At 45.5% G+C, this 21,148-nt stretch overlaps 1 protein-coding gene across 1 annotated transcript in view; it reads left to right on the forward strand.

The window, feature by feature from the left end:
- The first annotated feature begins 11,789 nt into the window (after positions 1-11,789).
- AOAH (acyloxyacyl hydrolase) overlaps positions 11,790-21,148 on the forward strand; it is an 81,662-nt gene continuing 72,303 nt past the window's right edge. Inside the window, exons 1-2 of the mRNA XM_068405103.1 lie at positions 11,790-11,914; positions 12,341-12,495. Coding sequence (XP_068261204.1) covers positions 11,790-11,914; positions 12,341-12,495 — 280 coding nt within the window. The remainder of the gene's footprint in view (positions 11,915-12,340; positions 12,496-21,148) is intronic.

Consider the following 21,148-nt stretch of genomic DNA (forward strand, 5'->3'; position numbering starts at 1 on the left):
GCAGGAAACATCCCAGGGATGGTTCTAGCGAGCGCGTGCGTGCCTGCTGCATGGATGGGACCTGGCGCCATGGTCTCGTTCCTCTCTCTCAGGCAGTACCCCCGTGCTGGGTCACACCTGGGAAGCTGAGGGGCCAAGCAGTGAAAACACAAGTGGGGCCAGCAGCCGAGGTTCGGCAGTCCCTGCCCTCCCCGGACGGCGAGACCGGTAGGTGTGATGGATAGGCCATTCAGTGGGTCACGGCACCTTTCCCACTCGTGGCTGAATCACCAAAGAAAGAAAGCACCCAAACAATCGGGCAATATTTTAAAGTGAGAGGTAACAATAAGCCCTTGTCCTGCTGAGATTGCAGCTCCTGGGCTTGTTCTGCTGCTTAACCTCTCTGCTGCCGGCGGGGATGAGCCCACATCCAGGCAGGGTCCCTCCAGCCCTGCACGCACAGCTTCCCTGCAGGGATGGCCCTATCCTGCCTCTTCCACCCTGGGGCGCGATCCTGCCCGGGCAGCTCACAAGCAAGCCCAGCAAACCTTGGCAAAGACATTTGCCCGAGGAGCCGATCCCACGTTGCCCGGCACCCTGACCCAGAGCCACGCACCTCTGCCATGACTCCTGTGCCCTGGGATGGATAGCAAAGTGCCCCTTGCATCCGTCAGGGCAGTGCCTGAAGTAAACAAACACATTTATTTATATTTCTCTATCTAGTGTGTGAGATGATAGAAGTATAAACACCCATAAAAATGACATTTACTTACTAGCACCAAAATTAACTTTTAAAATTGAGCAAGACCCATCCTTGTCAAGCTCCTCAAATTGAAGGCTTGCTCCTTGAAATGCACAGTAAGGCGTTTCAAGATTAATTGTCCTTTTGAATACATATTGGATGATTCCTTCCCCTTGTATTGCAGAGACGCCAAAAAAAACACCAAACATGAAAGTCCTTGAATTAACTATTGCAGACAGATAAACTAACAGATAACATCTTTTCTCTTTAATCAAGAGGAAAAAGAATTTGCTTCCATTTTTTTTCTTTCCCTGTAAATGTGACACAAGAAATTTATTTCCCTGTGTGCAGGGAAAAATGAACCATTAGGGCAAATATAGTAAGAGGCTTCTGTTGAAGGGATTATTCTCTCTCAGAAATGCCTTAGGAGAGAGCTACGATGCGAGGAGAAGCCCTGAACACGGGTGCCCCTGGATGGTCAGCGTGGAGAGTCGGTCTGCACAACCGAAAAGGCTGAGGAACCCACCAGTCATGCCCTGAAGGCCAAGTGTTACCATCTGAGCGACCACACTATGCCAAGGGGAGTAAAGTCCAAAGTAAAGGTGAGAATGGAAAGAAACTGTAACATATTTACTTTCTAAGCAGTGGCAATTAGCGGGTCAAATTTTAGTGACTGAGGTCTTGGGTTGGGGTATCCCAGCAATTCAGTATTTTAAAATTTGCCAGATCTTTTTTTGGGGGGGGATACAGCTGGAAATCTTGCTGGTTATCCTTCCTATCGCAAATCCAAACCAGCACTTCAGACAGCCCATACTCACAGTGGGTTCCGCTTTATCTTGCTGAGAGAAAGGGAATGATTCGTTTTCACCTGGGTACGGTAATCTCCCACCATCAGGTAAGCTCTCCTGGCGTGTCAGCGCGCGTTCCTATGGCCTGCTTGCTCACCAGCTGCATTGGGGGGAGTGAAGACCATGTTCAGAGAGCTTGAATGACAGCTCGACAGCAGTGTGTAGGAGACCAAACAGCCCGCACTTCTAGGGCAAGGGAATACACGTCTGACTTCGTCTCCTGATGCTCTCCTGAGAGCTACAGCTAAACCTGGAGGAGCTGTTGTGGGCCAGAGCATCCTCCCTCCTGCATCCCAGGTAGAAATGTTTACTATCTTCTGCAGAAAACAAGCCCACCATGCCAGAGGAGCCCTGTAGTGAGGTGGATCCTCCTCAGGGATGCGGGGGAGCACCAAGGATGCCATCCTGGGTGCTGTGCACAGGCAAAGTAGCGGCTTGGGAGGCCATGGAGCAGCTGGTGTGCTTGGCAGGAGCAGGATTGGGTCACCTCTCTGAAAACACAAGCAGTCGCCTGATAAATATAGCTAGAGAATTCTAGATAAAAGTTACAGCTTACCTTCATCTGTGGTGACTGTAGTTATTTTTGTTAGTCATCAAAAGGAACTCCTGGATGTAGGATTAAAGCAAAGGAATGATGTAGTCACATGAATTATGAATTTTGCCTCACAAATTATTGCCTAAAATAGCATGATGCACCAAATATGTCTAGGGCAAGTGTTCTCTAGTTTTGAAGGGCTGGAAATGACACTAACTTCAGGGAAAAGAAATAGTTTCTTTGTATATCCTGAAAAAATCTCCGCAACTTTCCTTTACCTGTTTGACATCCAGTAGTCCCTAATCTCTGTATACAACTTTTGCCACGGTGATGCTCCTGGGTTTTGGCTGCTCATCTTGAAAGGCTTCACTGGGATTTGATTTTCAGAAGGTCAGTGCTAAGTATTTGCCAAAACCCAGCTGTCAGGAGGGGACCAGAGAACCAAACACTGGGACACTCAAAGGCAGATGGTCGCTTTTGGGCAGCAACGTGACTGTCTGTGTCTTTCCTACCTCATCTCACTTCCTCATCACTAAGTGCCCAGGAACTTGCAACATGGTATCATTAAAATTTCCTAACCAACTTTCATGGTTTCCACATCACAGCTTTGGGGCAGGAGGCTTCCTTTCTGGCGGACTCTTAAGGCAGGAATTTGGCTACAGAGGACTACAGAGGGTGAAAAGGGGAAAGGCTCGGGTAGAAGAAAAACACTGGTGAGAGCTAGATACCCAGATCACTCTGTAGCTGCATAAATAACTTTGTTTATTGTGGTTAGGGCTCCCAGGCTTACCCCTCTCAGTGTTAACCCCAGCCATGCTGATGGGACACCTGCCTATAAGCTGTGCTCCATTTCTGCCCCAGCCCAAAAGAAACTTTGGTCTCCTGCCTGCCCAGCTCCTCATACAAAATGAAATTCCCTGTCTTGCACATTGTCTTTTATCTGGACTTTTACAAACACCACTATCACTGTATCGCTCGGAGGCAAGATTATTCAGACTGCCCGCTGAGGATGTGCAGCATCATCGCTGCACAGAAAGAAGCACACCCATAGACCACAAATAGAGATGTTTCTGATCTGCATGGAATAGATTTGGACATACCCAGCTGTATAATTATGATTTCTGCTTCCTGGAAAACATTTCTTGGGATCTGATTGCTGCTAGAAGCGGCTGCTGGTTCGTGTGCAATTCAGGGCCCGCAGATCTCCAGAACATACCTGTTTTCTTCCTTGGTTTTATGTGATGGGAATTTCGAAAATGCATTTCCAGTTACTCATCCTACCCGAAGCAGTGGAGAAGCTCCCTTTTCCTTCTGGTGGTGAAGTTTGGAGGGTGAAAGTCGCTCAGTCCACGCTTTGTTGATCTTCTGTGCATAGTGTTAGACCATGATATTTACTCAGGCATTTTCATTTTGAGAAATGACTCCAATGAGGGGAAAGAGTTTTATTGGAGGTTATTTAACACCCTCAAGCTTTGTTGTTAATTTATGTCAGTTGCTTTAAATATACATAAACACCTAGTCTAAATGATGAATGGTAGCAAACAAATAACGAGGAGACAAAACCCACAAATACTCCAGTGTTAATTTGTTTTCTAAGCCAGGAAGACAGGGGAGATACTACTTCTGTGTCACGCTTCAGTAAAACCCTGGGTAACGGTTCACAGAATCACAGAATCAACCAGGTTGGAAGAGACCTCAGGGATCATCGAGTCCAACCATTGCCCTGACACCACCATGGCAACTAGACCATGGCACTAAGTGCCATGTCCAGTCTTTTCTTAAACACCTCCAGAGATGGTGACTCCACCACCTCCCTGGGCAGCCCCTTCCAATGGCTAATGACCCTTTCTGAGAAGAAATGCTTCCTAATGTCCAACCTGAACCTCCCCTGGCGAAGCTTGAGGCTGTGTCCTCTTGTCCTATCGCTAGTTGCCTGGGAGAAGAGGCCAACTCCCACTTCACTACAACCTCCCTTCTGAGTCCTCCTCTCTCTACTTGTCAGCTGGTTGTACAGCATTCACCCTACAGTATTCAGGCAAAGAGAAGAGAGTCCCTGCTCTGGTGTCCATCAGCTTTATTTTAAAAAAAAAAAAAAAAAAAAAAAAAAAGAAGAGACAAGAGTCAGGAAAGCTTGAACTGCACTTTCTTGTGGCTGTGGACATATCTTTGCAGAAGGAGGAGGTCGGTCCAGCATCAGCAGGCTTGGAGCACTTTTATTGTGGCAGACAGATTGATTTGTGAGGCAGAAGATTGCTTGCTCATTTTGTCTGAACCATTTAGTTGGCTAGACTTTGCTGATGCGTATGCCTATACCCCTCGTATTTAATCAACCTTGTACTGAGCATTTATCAGGGTTCAAAAAGGATTCAGTAGCTCATTGAAAGATATTACAGCTCTTTTTTATGCATCCAGAGCGAGAGCGGAAAGATGTCGGAAAAGTATTATAAGAGAGCGAACATTTGTCTGAAATGCTATTTATATTTCATTGAATTGGCTGAAAAGGACCGCAGAAGGCCAACAATGAGCGAGGGAGGCAGGCAGGCAGGCAGCCATCCCACGCGCACAAAGGATGGTGTCTTGATGGATGATTTAATGACTCCAACGTGCGTGGAGGGGCCAGAGACCAGGTGGAAATATTCTGCGTTCAGGGCACAGCTTGAGTGGGGGAAAAATGTGATGTGGTGCCTGTTTTCTCCCTCACAGTTTGATGGTCCTTGTGCCATTGGTTTGGATTCTCATGGGGCTGTTCCTCGTTGTGAAGGCAGGAGTCACGCCTGCCTTCTCCAGCTTCAGGTCTCTTCTGGGATAAATTAACTCATCAGATTTGCATCGAGCCCCAGCCACTCGCCTTACCTCATCCCTCAGAAGGAGCCTGAACAAGCTCTGTTGTGTTTAACCAAGTATTTTCCCTAATACCCTCATTTCTGGAATGTGCCAGAAAAAAAAGAAAATAGGGCTCTGAGTCTGAAGCCAGGGTAAGGAAGCAGAAAGAAGAAAGGTTTTCTGAATGTAGAGCCGTTTTGGAGAGGCACGTTTCTGCTTTATGGTGAGGTGGCTATGAAGGGTGGTAATTAAAACCAGCTGCCCGTGTCATCTTCTCATATATATGCAAGACTAAATCACTGATGTCAGACATCAGCATAAAATCTGCTGCAAGTGAAAAGACAGACAAGTGCAAATAAGCCCTTCATGAATTTTCAGTGATAGATCTGAAAGATGAAGTGTTAAGGGCTGACCTCATGCCTGAGTCTGGCTTGTTTGTATAAGACCAGATTCTCAGTGAGGTCGGTGCAATCTTTACTGACCGTAACCTCAACTTCAGCTTGTTTGAGTTAATGGATATATAGCCCTCCAAGTGCTTTGAATACTTTCATACAGCCTGACTTCTCCATAGACCATGAAAACTCTGTACATGGCTGGCTGACCGGTGACTTGCTTAATTAATATTTGAAAAATCATCTTGCGCTGCCTTTGCATATTCATCTATGGATGATGGATGCTGTCCCTGCAGGGCCATTTTGCTGATGGAAACTGTCCAGCTCACCTGCAGGTCTTTTATTATCGAAGCAAATCCGTGAAACATCTCTTTGAAAAGAGGAAAAAAAAAAAAATCCCCCACCCTGTTGTTGACCTGTGAAGTGTCATCAACAGTACATGGTGTACAGGTCCCGTTTCTCCCAGTACGAGCCTCAGACAATACGTTTAAATAATCTTGTGAACTTTGGTATGTGCTAAAAATGCCTCTGATGACATTTACCATGGTTCCCTAACCCAAACACTGGGAATAATTATCTTTTATTGGCACACGCTTTGTGTTGAGATCAAGAGGCTGTCGAGCCGCATTTCTTTTATTTGCATTACTGGAGGAAAGATCAAATGGAACAAATGTAATCAAACATTTCTTTTTCTTCTCCTTTGGTGTTGTGACTCCCCCTTGTAAACACTTATAACCTGACAGCATCTGGGGCAAGATTTCCCCCCTCTGCCATAGCTTCAATCAGCACTAAACCAGGAGCCTAATCGGGGGTTACATTTCTGACAAAAACCTGATGCAAGAGCGATAGCTCTGCAGGGATCGATGCAGTAGACTGGATTTTGGCTTGCCTAGCAGGCTACTAGCTGTTTATGGCAAGGCAATAATGGGAGAAAAACACCATCACGCTGAGTTGGTAACGCTTGGCTCTTACTTCTTCGGGATTTAAATGAGTACCCAAATGGCAGGGCAGCGCAGGGCCCGTCCCAGGCTTCCTGACTTGTATTTACAGCTGGCTCTGGGTGACTTTAAGAGCTCTAACTAAGCCTTTCTAATTAGTCCTTTCTCAGTAATATTGCCACACCTTCTTGCTCCTTAACTGCCAGAGTTGTTTGTTTTGTCTAGATAACAGCAAGAATTAGGTCGTCTTTGGATGTGAAAAGGCCCACAATTGTGCCCACACAACTCGAACTGCAAAATCCATGTTGGTAAGGTTACTTCTGAATTTGTCGTGTCATCTGACACTATAAAGTAGTAAGAACACAACAGCCAGGTTTGTCTTACTACATCAACTAAGGAAATGTGTTGCGTTGCCAATAACACAGATGTATTTGTCACAGGTTCTCTATTTGAAAGCCCTAAGAGTCTTGTTCCCACGTTTTGTTATACCCAAAACAGAAGCAAGTCGTGTCAGTGGTTTACGTGTCCAGGAGCACAAGTATCAACAGCTCTTGCAAGCTGGGACAGTTAATTTCATTAAAGGTTGCAGAATAAAGGATAATCATCTCAGCTACAGCTTGGCAGTAGCTTGGAACAAATTTTCAGATACGAATGTAGGAAAATATTGGTTTAAATGCTTTCCCTGCAACTTTGAATGACAATGAGATGGAGAGGGAGTCTGAAATAGATGCATAACTTGAACTGCAAGCAGCAACTGATAAGGAAACGGGGGCAGAGGGAATGACTCAGTTGGCTGTGGTGCAGTAGCAAATCCACATGGGGCTTTGGAAATGTTCATCCATGCCCGTGATAATGCACCAACCGCAGAGATGATTATGACAGTCAGAGAAATTCAGAGAGCAGTAATGAAAAATAACAAACGCAATGAACCAGTGGGAACTTCAGTCAAAGGGCACAAAGGACAATGTTTTGAAAATAAAAGGAAGAAAAGGGACTGAGAGGATCTTTGATCTAAAGGCTTCTTCCTGCAGGTTTTATCTCTCCAGACAGAAAAATACAAGGCATATGTCTATTCCCTTAAGAACTGAACAACACGTCAAAGAGGAGAGAGAGAGAGGGAGAGAAGGCCTTCCAAGATAACATTTAATCATCATAAAAATGTGTGCCATGAATGTGACAAAGAGGAAAAAAAAAATGCATATATCTTAAAAATAAACATGTAACAGAAATCTAACCAAATAGTAACAAAAAAAAAGTGCAGTAATGTGTGCAGTGACTTGGACAGAATAGGATAGATAAATATACACTGCCAGCTGATCTCCTTTCATAAGACGACTATTCCATATTTCAAGGGCCTGTCTCCTTTTTTCAACCAAGTGGTCCCTAATGCTGACAGATGACATGTCGGTGCTTACATGTCCTTTTTTTGGGGCTTCATGCAAGTATTTTCTGTTCTCTTTTCTTTTTGAGGGCTTTTTTTCCAATGTATTTGCTATATACATAAACAGGTCTTTAGAGACCCATTATAGAAAGCAGCGTTGAGAACAACTCCATCCTCGCATCTCATTTCACACTTCTAGTGGCAATCACAAGAAAGTGTCCCTTTTGGGGAAAGGGTGACTCTTAAATTGTGTTTAAACCCTTATTCAGAAAATCAGAAACCCTAACTCGGTTCAATTGCACCTCTATCAGGGGCAACAAAGGAGGAGGCTGAAACTTTACCTACCTTCTTCGTCACCACCACCCAAGCCAATGTACATTAAGTGTCAGGAACTAATATGGAAGTACAAGAAATGCAGGAGCATTGTGGGTCCTTCAAACCCTAGCAACCACACTCCTCCTCTTGGGATCGGCCGCGGGGATTGTATTTCTTCCCTAGCTATGCACGTCCTGCCGCCTTCTGCTCTACCTTCATGGAAATTCAGGTTAGGTTCAGCTCAGCTTCGTCCTCTTTGCCTTGGGTTTTTGGCAGCCATGCATGTGTGCAAGCTTCTCTCAGCTCTGGCTAAGTTGAGAGAGGCTTGAGGGTGCAGCTGGAGAGCTTGAGCTGGGAGTTACCAAGTGGGGCATGTCATAGTCCATTAGTCCCTGCAGCCCTCTCTGGTGACCCCCAACCAAAGCCCTCTCTTACGTGGTGTGTCCCCCACACATCACACTTGCTACTGACCTGCATGTGGGAATACAGTAACTGGCATTTAGCTCTGTGGACCCTCTGTGGACCCTGACTTACTGTGGCATTTACCCCATGTGGTAAAACTCCCCAAGAAACATAAACTGGAAGGATGTAATAATTTCTTGCATCAAGTAGGGTGAGACAAGCAAGCTTCTCAGTGTGTCCTAGCATCCTGAGAGCAAATTGCAGAGAGCTGCAGGACTTTCCTTCAGAGCAGCATTTTACCAAAACCCTGGAAAATGCAATGTACATTCCTCCTCATCTGTGTGCTGAAGTAGGGGAGCTGCATGTCCCCTCATTTCCTTGGTAGGAAGCAGCAGTGTGTGTGGGGAGGTGTATATGATGTATATGTGCACATCTTTTTATTTATGTTTTTATTATCACTAGTCCAAATTCAGCCTTGAAAAATTCCATTGACCCTGTGTCTGCTGTCTACCAGTGTGTGAATGACCTGTATGTCTGCAGAGCTGGGTTGTTGCCAGAGCACTGAAGGTTTCCCATTTGCAAGAGGTGGTGTCCTCACTGCACCTCTGGCTCTACGCAGTCCTCGCCCCCCCTTCAGAAGTGGCACATGGAGACCCAGAGAGAGACAAAATGTTAATTGCATTCTCAACTCCATTTAGGTGTGTAATGCTGCAGGCAGGTACTTAGTGAGGTTTCCAGGAACATCTCTGCAGAGTTCGTTTCTGCAGCCCGCCTGGCTCTGGTGGTCCTCCAAGGTAAGTGTCAGGGCCCTGGGGCACCTGTGGGCCATAACAGCCATGACCAGCCCCACCCGGGACCACCACCCAGGCACCCTGCCCAGGGGCCCAGGAGCCCCACTGCAGCTCAGCCCTGAGGACCCAGTCCCCCCCTGAGCTACACTCCCCTGCCTGCTGGCTGGACCTGGTGCAAGCCCAGGTTGCAAACACATTGAAAAAACAAGGGGGCTGGGGAGACAGAGATGCTCACAAGCTGTAGGGTGACCCTGCGAGACCTTTTTGGACAGAGGACATCCCAGGCATCACCCCTGTGCTCTGGTGCTTTGCAGAGGGCAGAGCTCTGGTCTCCCATCGCTCCTGCTGCCACACTCTTTTATTTTTAGACAGGCAGCACCTCCTGAGCTACCCTTGTACCAGGTCTGCTTCCCTGGCTTAGATGTTGTACACAAGCCTAATGGAAGCATTTGTGATCAAATCCCTTCCTTTGGGACAGATCTGGTGTGTTTTTTACCTCCCATTAACATAATTAATGTACTTATCAAGATTAAGAGATACCACCATGTGCTGTACCAAGACGGCTTTAGGTCTCACTGTCTGAGGGACTTGGAAGTCGTATAAAATCTGCTTGGCAAAAGGCAGGGCTTGCTATCTGATTTGAGTGGGAAGAAGAAAGATTTAACACTGGAGGGGGTCACCTTCCCAGCTGGTCCTTAATCTACGCATGCAAATCCCTCATTTGTCTGACCAGACTGAGTATTTTAAAAGCCTTGGGGTTTTTCTTTAATTGGTTTAAGAGCTTGGCTAATGCATAAGGTAAAGTGAAAACCAGCTCTGCGTTACACACGATTCTGGGTTATCTCACCACTCTTTCCACAGCCTGAAATGAAGGAAAATAACACGGCCGATTACAGGCTAGAGCTGTGTGGTTTGCAAGTTTACATGCCTGGGAGCAGCTTGGGATCTATCTATATAAGTGCTGTTGTTTAGATTTGTGTTTTGCTATAGATATAAAGCGGAAAGCATTCCGAAGACCTCTCTGCTAGGAAGATTTTTCTTGCCTATTATTAGCACTCTGCTTTTGCAGCAAGTGCTCATGAGCCAATATGCAGAGTTTTAAAGGACTTCAAAGTGTCATTGGGAACCAAGTGATATGTGTGTTAAAAAGGGTTTAATGGAGCTGCAGTCACTGTAGCACGGTGTCTTTTTATAGCAAGTTTTTACAGCGTTAAGAAAAACATCCTGCAGATTTCAGTAGGATTGGCATATGGATAAGGTACTTTGCACTATGATTTTTGTTTATCTGCTATTAAAAAAAAAGCGAACCAGCATTGCTAGCTATAGGGAGAGTGATAAGCAGGAACAGGTCTGCAAAACTCGGGCAATAGCTATTATCTCTATTTTGGGTTTTTGGTATTTTTTTTAGAAGAAATTCATACATTTGGAAGCCAATGACTTGGTTTAGAGAATGGAGATATGCAGTGATTTGTATTCACATTGAAGGTTTTAACAGCCTTCTTGTTTTTTTCCAGAGCCACTGGATTATATTATCATTATCACGAGGCAAATTCTGCTTATCAAAGTTGAGGCAGACTTCCTGGGACTGTCTAAAAATGTCATGGGTCGGGTTCCCACAGAAAAGAAGTGGTTTGCAAAAAAAATCACATTAAATACTAAAGCTGAACTGATCCCTGTGCGGTCATCTTGATCTGCAGGAATGTCTGAAGATTTGGCAGGGAGTCATTGATTTTAATATCTTCTCTCTTTTTCCTTTTACAACACCGTTTACAAGCCTCCTTTAATTATGCCTGGGAAGCGCGTAGGGATGCCAAACGAGACAGGCTCCTCGTTGCTCTTTAGCAACCCATAACAACAGCCTGCCTGCTGCTGAAAGCCAGGCAAGGAGTGGAAAGGAAAGACGAGTATCCGTGGCCCGCTGGGAGGGTAAGGGACTTGCCCAGGGTTGTACAAAAAGGCAGAGGCAGAGGTGGGACGTAGCTTTGGCCCTCCGGTCCCTCAGCCCTACATCGTACCCTTATAGTCATCCTTGCATCCACAGCGCCTGGGATTTAGCTGTTTGGGCTTGTTCCACCTCTGAAGCGATGTCATTTAAACATGTTTTACTCTCTGCTTTTGGTTCAGGCTGGGGAATGACGGGTTTGTGCCTTATCTGGGAGAATTTAGAAAAAAAAGAGACAGGGAAACCTTTAGTCATTGTGACTGCCAAAAGCAGAAAAAGATCAGGATTTTTCAAGCCTCGCAGGCGGCTGGAGGCTGCAAACAAACGTGCTCAAAGCTGATGAGAACCAGGGATTCAGCTCCTGCTGCTGCCCTTACGCCAGCAGCTGCCTCCCACCCCCCCCGGCTCGACCCCGGCAGAACTAAAGCCCCTGCAAAACCCCAGTGCGGGTGGCCCATCCCTCCCACCCCAGCGGCTCCAGCCTGAGCAGCCTTTTCCTTTCGTTTTTCACGCCCAGTCCTCCTGAACAGAAACCCTGGTCGAAAAATCTTACAGAAGCAGCCGGAGATATTGTTTTTCTCATCTGCGGAGGAGGGCAGAGGAGCGACGGCGGGGAGGGGGGAAGGGTTTGTGAGGTTGGTGGTGTTTTTTTTTTTTCTTTTTGCAACACTACTTGTTCAGGGGAGTGTCTTGCGTTATTAATGCTGAGTGGCTCCGGCAACTACTGTGGTTTAAGGTCGTTAGTCATCCGCTGCTACCGCAGGAGACACGGGAGCGCTGAGCCAGAGCTGTTCACGCAACCCTCTCGGTCCTCCCAGGCCGGCAGGTTGGGAATGCCCCAAATGGGGCAACGGGGGCACAGGGGGGTGTGGAGAGTGGCCCGGGGCCACGGGGGCATCCTCCCAGCCCGGTCACGGGGTGCCCACATGCATGGGACTCGCCGGGTTGTGGTGGGTGGCTACACGGCCACCCCGAACGGCCTGAGAGGGGCTGAGGGGTGTGCGAAGGGCAGGGGCCGGGAGGGCCTGTCATGTGCGAGTGCGGGATCCTCCGTGCATCGCGTGAGAGGGCAGACGTGTGTCCCTGCCTGGGAAGCAGCCCCTGCGTTACGTATAGCTACACAGGCATGCAAGCCTCCTTTCTCCTCAAGCTGCTAATGAGACAAAGGTGCAGGATGCTCCCTGAGCATTAAAGGAATACAGGCCCACGTGCACCCTTCCCACCTGATTTCTTCCTTTCTTTCCTTCCTTAGGATGATGGGGTCTAGGCAAACATTCCTTAATTTATTCTGCGTCCTCTGGCTCCTGCTTCTGCTGAAGGCTGCCTCTTCCTCCCCTCTCCCCCGTGGAAACGACCCACCACCCCCGGAGCTCCCCTTTGGGCTGTACAAAGGACACACCTGCGTCGGTATGTATTCAGGTTTTGTTTGCCTGCTGCACTAATTCATTCGTTACTTCACCGGTGAGCTGAGAATTCCTATGCACATCATAAATCACTCCTTTATCTATTTCAACAGCTGTACTGCAAAATACACGTAGTCTTTGGCGAAATAATCGCTGAAGCTTTTGCAAGGCCAGCATGGGGTCTGGAGTTATTTTATGATTTTGTTTTTGAGTGGCTGCTTCCCAAAGTTCATGTTTTTGCTCTGCGGGGAATGGTGTCTGAAAAGCTGGCTTTCACATCCGTAGGTCTGGGACCTGGAAACAAGGTGTTATGGGGTCCTAGTATTTGTTAGGGTTCACGATGCATTTTGCTTAACTGCAGGAAACCACTGTTTCCTTCAGACTCACCCAGGATCTCCTCATCGATTTCATTGCCTGGGAAACTATTCCTGAGACTACTTGGGCCCCAGAGAGCTTTGTGGTCTGGGTGGTCACGTCTGGATAGCCAAGTCGTGAGGGCTGTTTCCTCATGTTTCCTTTCCTTTTCGCAAATACACGCGTCTGCACATCCCGTACTAAAGTGGGGCGAGTGTGTTTTGGCAGCTCCGTCTCGTGTGACTTTGGTGATCTCCACAGCAGCTATAGCTGGGGCTATCCTGTAGCCTCAACTAAGTGATTCCCAAAGCAAGACCAGTAACACCAAAGTCAATGTGAACTGTGGGTATCTCTGCACGAGCAATGCCCTTGGCGTGAGACTCTGTATACACAGAGAGATGCAGTAGCTTATATTTTTTATGTGAGCAAATGTTAAATGATGGATATATCTTATGCATTATGATCAAATGTTTTATTTTGTCTTTTAGCTTTTTTAGGGCACTTCTGTGATGTAAACATAAACCTGTCATGGTTCTCTGTCCCTCAGAAGGAAATATTTCCTTTCAGCCCAAAATTATTTTCACTGTGGCTCAAGGAACACAGTTGAAATAATAATCCTAAGATTGATAAAAACAGTTTTTTGCCTCACTTCTGAGCCATCCGCACTGCCCCTGCAGACTTTGGCACTGGTGAGGCAGGGTGAACCAGAAGTGGAGCGAAGTCGGGGCGGTGAGGCTTGCACAGCCCCTGCCAGGGCTCAGTCAGCAGCTGGAAAATGAGAGCGAGTCATGAAAAGCAGAAATGGCTGTTGGGGACCAGCCTTGGTTGGGCCGGCAGCCACACAAGCAGAGACCGAGCAGCTGCCAGGGTGAGAGGGAAGTGGTGGTTTTTAGTGGCGAGATCTTTAGGCAGCTATGGTTTTGATGGCCCAGGAAAGGCGGTGAGCATGTTTGGCTGTAGGTTTTTTACACTCAAGGTTCTAAATTCCTAAAGTGACTGCACATTGCATTGAAGGTGTCTTGCACAAGGTAAATTGTGGGTTTGTGGTTTTTTTTTTTCTCCCAAAGGGAGGAAAGCTGCACCAGCCCTATTGCTGGGACCACTGAGCATCTCCCCAGCATGTTTGTTCAGTGGGGGGAGACACCAAAAAACCTGCCTCCCACACCAGTTGCTCACTCTGAGGTGTCCCTTCAGCTAAAAGCATTCACATGAGCTCGACTCAGGACCAAACCAGGCTGTTCACACCTCTGTAAACCACAAACTAAAAATGAAGCATTAAAGCTGCATGGGCCGGGCCTGGCAGGGAGGGCTGGTGACTGCAGGCAGGGAGGGCTGGTGACTGCAGGCAGGGAGGGCTGGTGACGGCAGGCGGTCAGGCTGCTGCCTGCTCGCCCAGACGGCCGCCTCTGGGGTTTCACTGATGAGCTGCTCTCTCGACTAACTCTTGAAAACACTGACAAGCCATCTGTGTCTCTTTCTTTTCACAAGCAGGAAAGGGAAAGCATGGAGGAGCTGATGGTTACACTTGCCATGGCGTGGAGCAGGGGTAACGTCAGTTCTTGCGGCTGATTTGGTGACCAGCCCTCTTAGGAGCAGAAATTAAGCTGAGATCAGCTTCCTCTGTAGGAGGAAGATTGTGATTTCCTTTCAACAGCTCGACCCCAGGCCCTGCTAGCTCAGTTTGCCATCTGCGAAGGCGTTGGGAGGGAGCCACGAGAACTTCCTCTGTGTCTTCTTGGCCTTGTAGATCGAGGCAGCATTTTTAACATGAAAAATGTCCGCTGCCAAACGTATAGAAGGTTTTCTTGAAGAAAAGGACTTTTTCATGCAAGTGAAATGTGTGGTCAGGTATCTAATCTTTCAAAGCTATTTGCCTCTCTTTTCTGAGGGAAATGAGGTGGCTGCACATTAAATAGTTGTTTCTGTTCACTCCTGTGTGTGCATTACCTTCATGATAGAGATTGCTGTTAGTAGCCAAAGCCAGTCAGAAAATGGATGCTCTTTCTTTAACAAAACCAAGAAAATATTTTCCATTAAGCCTTTCCACTGAAAGTGTCACACTTCTTGAAGAAATATGTAGAAATTATATGACAGGAGACCGAAATGCATGTCTGGTACCTCCACTGAATGTGATACAACTTTGTTGCTTCCTTCTTCCATTTCCCTTGCTAGCAGTGCTCCCTGTGTAGGCACCATCTGCCCCAGTATATTCTGGTCATACTGGGAAAGTGGCTGGATGCTTCAGGGGACTCCTCTGCCCTTAGCACATCCTGGGAAATGTATTTTGGGGAGGCATCTATATGCTGATATGGAATAGGGCTGGAGGAGAGGAGGGTGCCATAGCAGGCTGAACAATTCAGACAACTCAAAGGGGGAGGCTGGCCGAAACATTTCTGCTTTCAGATTGTTGCTTGTCTAAAAAAGAAGGTGACTTTTTTTACAGCAAACTTAATTGTGTTAGAAAGCATTTGGACAGAAGTATTAATCAGCCTCAGTAACTATAGAAAGAGTCACATCATTGTTGCTGCATTTTCTTGAAAAATTTGGCTGCTTCATTCAGAGAAAGTCTTTTCATAATTGACTTGGTGTAAAAATAAAGCATCCGGAAAGTGTTGCCACCTAAAAAGGGATTTAATACTACTGCCTTTTAGAATTATGGAAAAGAGGGGGAAAGGACCTGATGATAATCCCCCCAGCCACAAGATCAGATGTAGCATACCTAAGCAGTTCCTACCCATCTCCAACCTGCTCTTAAATAGATACATGGTCTTTGGCCCTGTCACTAGAAGAATTTTTCCAACGTCTGACAGTCTCTTTTCTCCATCAGTGTTTCCTGCCTTCCCAGGCTAGAAAAATGCCCCCCTTTTTGCATACCATGAAATCAGCTCAGGCCCTTCCTCTGGGCCTCTTGCACGCTTTGCATGTGATATATTCTTCTGCTTTTTCCTTGTGGTAGGTAAAAGGGCTTTAGTAAGTTTTCCTATGTGCAAAGGTCCATGAAGCTATTTTTCCTCATGTAAAGATGATGAGTTTTTGCTGTGTGCACTGGTTTGGGAGCTGGATGCTAGGTCTGGTTTTCATTTCTGGGTTTGTTACTGACTGGCAGTATGGCTTACAGGATTACTCAGGATGAGACCTAGAAACCCTTTTGCTAGGTGCAGCCTGACAATTTCAGCGGGGCATCCTGAGAACAAAATGCTATGTGTTTTTCTCTCAAAAATTAAGTAGGAATGAGCCCTTCAGATACTCAGGTCTTTGACTTTCCCCATCTGTTAAATGAGGAAAATCCTCCCCATTTCACAGGGCAAGCAAAGTTTTACTTAAGTTAATGTTAAGGTACCCCAAGACAGTACAGTAACACTGGTAACTGTTGACACTGGTGTTAATGTTTTTTCACACCTAAGATCACGTTCTTTATTTTTCTCCTATTTCCGATTAATTTTTAAAGGTTTTATTCCACACCTTCCACCACCCTGAATTACAACAGAGCCATTAAAGTGTCTTTGCAAATTGTCCTGTTCTCTAGCAAAGATGACTTGATCCAGAAGTATCTGAAGCAGCCTCAGGAAAGGCAGAAGCTGCCCTGGAGGATGCAGAAAGTAGGGGAGACACTGAAAGACAGGAGGGAACTGCTGTATTCATCTTTCTCCAACATGGTGAAGAAAAGAAATTTGGGGAACTGTAGATCAGTCAGTTAAACATCAATTCCTAGAAAAATCCTGCAATAGTTAATAAAACTTTATAAAAGCACCTTTCAAAAGCAAATACGAGTAAAAGCCTCACTGGATTTATCAAGGAGAAACAGTGTCAGATCAATCTAATTTTCTTTGCTGATGGGATAATGGCATATAGACACAGAAGAAGTAGTAGATGTTACAGCTTGACTTTAGTAAGGCTTTTGGCACCACCTCAGCACTAATCTAATGGCTGAGAGATACGTGACATTGATTAAGTGTCTACAGGGCAGGATGAAACTGGTGGGTGGCCTTGTTCAGGGAGTAATTACGAGTGGCTCACTTCCTAAGCAGAAGGATGTATGAAATGAGGTCTTTCTTGGACCTCTGCTTTAAACATAGTGTCATTCCATGTTTTCATTAGCCAGGATAATGAAGTAGTATGCTATTAAATTAGCAGCTCGTATAAAGCTGAAAAGGTCTGCGAGTACAATGGAGGGCATGATTAAATTCAAAACAATCTTGAAAACTTGCAGTACTTGCCCCCCAAAAAGGTAATTTCAGTATGGATATGTTGAAGGCACTTCAGCAGAAATAGTCAATGACACATGTAGCAGATGAGGAATGACGGGATGGGTAGCATCCCTAGGGAAGATCATCTGGGCTTGTGGTGGCACAATGATGGCATGCTGCCACGAGGAACACACACACTGCATACACCGAGACGTGTGAACAGAAGTTAGCTTGCAAGACATGTGAAGTAACCCGCTACCTTTCTCAGCATTGACAAAGCCTCAGAGGAATTTCTGCCTTCCCTTTTGGGGCTGCACATCAAGAGTGATGCAGAGTGACAGGAGGTTTCAGAGAAAAACAAACATAAGGTATAAAAAAAGACTGAATAAATTAATTAGTCTAGAGAAGAAAAACTTGAGAAAAGACATGCTATCAGTCCTCAAAAGCATTAAAGGGGTCATCCACTCTCCAGATTCGTAACAGCTATGGCAAGAAATAACAGAAATGGATACCAGTAAGGACATTCAGGTTAGGAAGAAAATTTTCTAAAGGTAGTGATAAGTGAGATCTGTCATCAGTTCCTGAGAAGCCTGTAGAAGACCTCGTTAGAGATCTTAACCGAACTGTGTCTACCCTGTCCCTTTGGAACGGCATAGATGCCATAGATCAGCTGCTAGGGCAGAGACTTGTATAAGATGACTTCTTCCAGGCCGGCTTTTCAGGGGTTCTGCTCTGTGACTGCGAGAACTATTTGCAAACAGCAGGGTTTATTTATTTTCTCCCCAGCAGCAGGCTGCCCTGCTTTTTTGGCGATTAACTTTGGCTGCCCTTTTTGGAACGAGGCGATTAGTCAGGGAGTGCTCAATACAGCTGGACAGCAGCGCTTTCCATCTTCCTCGCTAGCGAGCGGAGAATCTGTGGGTCAGCAGCCGGGGAAGCAAATTTCCCCATCTTTGTGCTCGATACAATACCATTCTCAGCAACCTTTGCGGGTCACCTCTTCCATTCACCCATGAGCACATAATTCCTAGCATATGAAGCAGCGTGGGTTTGAAACATATTTTCAGCCCTGATTACATTAAAGAACGGATGTTTCCGAGCTTCCCAGCAGCATAAACCGCCGACCTCTACCTGTGTTGATTTGTGGGATAGTCAATGTCCTCAACAATTTGCCTCTGTCTAGCTGTGCGTGAGTGCAGGGATGAAATATGCCCCGCGGAGTGGCAGCAGGACCAGTGGCGTTTGGAGTTCCCAATAACTTCACACAATGGAACATGCCAAATGGAGTTGGAGGCTTTTAATAACTGCGCTCAGACGGAGTGGCTGTGCACATATTGTCTGGGGAGGCACCATGACAGAACGTATAATTTACAGCTCAATGAGTTCTGTAAAAAGGCCATGCCCAATATCAATGTATTTTACTCTGAAAGGCTGGGATCGACTTTGATTACAGCTAAACCAGTGCCAAGCCACAGCACCTCTGTTCACTTCACTGACATTGCTCAGTTTATTCAGTGGCAAGACTTGGCCTGATGATCCATAATAAATACCAAATTTGACCATAACATTTTTTCCTGTGGTTATACTTTGGATAGAAAAACCACAGGCATGCGAGTAGTGCGGTAGAGATACTAAAGCAACTCTTAAAATGGGAATGTTTTCTACAGGGATTCATATTTTTTAACAACTGGTGGTAAAAATTTCATTTTCAAGACCGCCCCAAGTCTTACTGAAAGTTTATGGCTGTAAAGTGCAAATTTATGTGGATCACAATAAAAAGGTATGCTCACAATAGCTACATATATACATGTATGTGTGTGTAAATACACACGTATATATTTGTGTGTGCGTTCACATACGTGGGTAGTCTTGTACATTTTACATTACTGATGCTTGCTGTTAGTTTTCTTTTATTTAGTATTGATTGTCAGTTTGGTTGCTGATTGCCATAACGTGTGTGCCTCCCACTCTTGTTCATATGTTAGCCCTATACAGAACGTCAGAAAAACCTGCTTATGTTTAAGACAATCACTTTCAATGGTTTTAGGAACTGTGTATCTGAAACAAGTTTTGTGCATTCTTAATTTTAAAATGGTCAAACCTTTGCGACACGGATGAAATTATCCAGTTACATTAACTCCCCCTGCCACCATTCAGGCTTCAGTAAATTTTTAATACCCTTTCCTGATTTGGAATAGAAAAATATGTTAATAGCACACATACACACATGTTTTTTCTATTAATTAATGCAGAAAGCATTTCCATTGGAAATGCCTGGGGTTATAGATTTTGTTAAACAGGGCTCTTTAAAGTGTAATGCAGGAAACACTAGGGATCCATTTGGCTGGCAGGTATGGATACCAGCCTTCCACTAGATGGAAACTGAATTTTCTATACCAGAATAGCTGTATCAGAGCCCTCATCGGGTGTCTTAAGGAAACAATAATGAATGAGTAGAGCTCTGAAGTTAGGGGGCGTGAAGTATCTCCCTGCTATTGTGTGAACTTCAGAGGCATGAGCAACAAAAATGGTGATTGATATTCCAGGGTTTGCTGTATTTGTTACAGTGCTACAATGCACTCAAAGTACTGGTATACTGATAATATTCAAAAAATGTCTTTAGACAGTATACTATAGGTAATTTTATGCCTAGTGACAGGTTTGGTAATAGTGTACCATTTAGCATTTCCGAGATGTGTTATGACACTTAGCAAATTCAGAGAGAAAAGGTCTTGTATATGCCAACATATTTGAATATGGATACCTATTATTATATTCCATCACTTCAGTATCTCTATGAAATACATTAACACTATAAATGGAATAGGAGACAAAGTCTGAGTGAAAAGACTTTAACACTCAGATCCCTTTCTAAATTAGCTTTCAAAGCAACAAGTCCTCTGGCTGTGTATGGGAAATAACTACCCTAACTTTGCATGTACAGAAATGTCACCTGAGCTGAATATTTCCGTGCTGGAATGAAATCTTGAGGTTATAAAGGGCTGTTCTTTGAAAGTATCAGCTCAGTGCTGAGAAGCCACAAAATAAGGCAAAATGAGTATTGGGAGGTATTAGGAAAGGAATATTTAGTGAAAAAGAAAACATTCCTGTGTTTTAACATTGCATATCCATGGCCTACCTGCACCTAGAATCCCCTCATGCACGTCCTCATCTCAGAGCAGAAAACTTTATTTCTCCTTAGCTCCCCATATGAATGCTCTTAATTCAAACAGGAATGTCTTGTTCCAGGTTGAACTGGATTAGATGAATCTGGTAAGAGGTGTTTTTACTCCAGATCAATAGCACCTGCACGAGGAGTCGCAGTATCGTCTGATACACTTTGTAGACAGGCTCTGGGGACTCATCTGTAGGCTTTAAGAAAGGTACTGGCACCTATGATCATCTGTAAATGGAAGAAGCAAAGACTGGGTTTTGGGAAAACCTTCATCTTCTCTATAAACCCAGGAATGTGATAGATGGGTTCATTTATAGAGGGGCTTGTGCTGCAGACAGACACTTGAGGCAGAGGTTTGCCGCTTCGCCAAGCGAGGCTCCGGCTCCTGCCCCACCAGGAGCAAGCAGGGTGACCACTGCGTGGCCATCAGTGTTTGAGGAGAGCCGTTTGTGTCCAAGGCCACTTTTTTTTTGGCTTATTTCCTTCTTGCGCTTCAGGGGTTGTGTTTAATTTATGTCTGGAGAACAGCGATATGGCTGGAGCGGTGAGGAAGGTCTCTAGCACCCAAGAACACGAGCAAGGGATGGCAAAGGAGGATGCGCCAGGTGCCAGAAATCCCATTTAACAGAGTTTTGCTCAAATATATCTACAAATCTGAAACTTAGAGAGGCAGCTTTCACTATACAGACCCTTCTTGACATCCCTAGGTATAATTCTAATTATAGAGCCTTTCAAACGTGTGCGGCAGAAGTGGATTAAGTTAAATAGTCTGCTCAAACTGCCAGAGGCTTCACAGCTATGAAATGAGTTTCTCTACCTCTGGTTTTATTACTGGGGTATGACTTTTTTTTTTCCCTGAGCTTATTGGAAATGTCATTTTATTATTACATGCTATTTTCAAATACATGGAGAGAAGCACTTCCTGACGTGTGAGTTTTCAG

Source organism: Nyctibius grandis, chromosome 7, assembly GCF_013368605.1.
Source record: "Nyctibius grandis isolate bNycGra1 chromosome 7, bNycGra1.pri, whole genome shotgun sequence".
NCBI classification, from domain to species: Eukaryota; Metazoa; Chordata; class Aves; order Nyctibiiformes; family Nyctibiidae; genus Nyctibius; species Nyctibius grandis.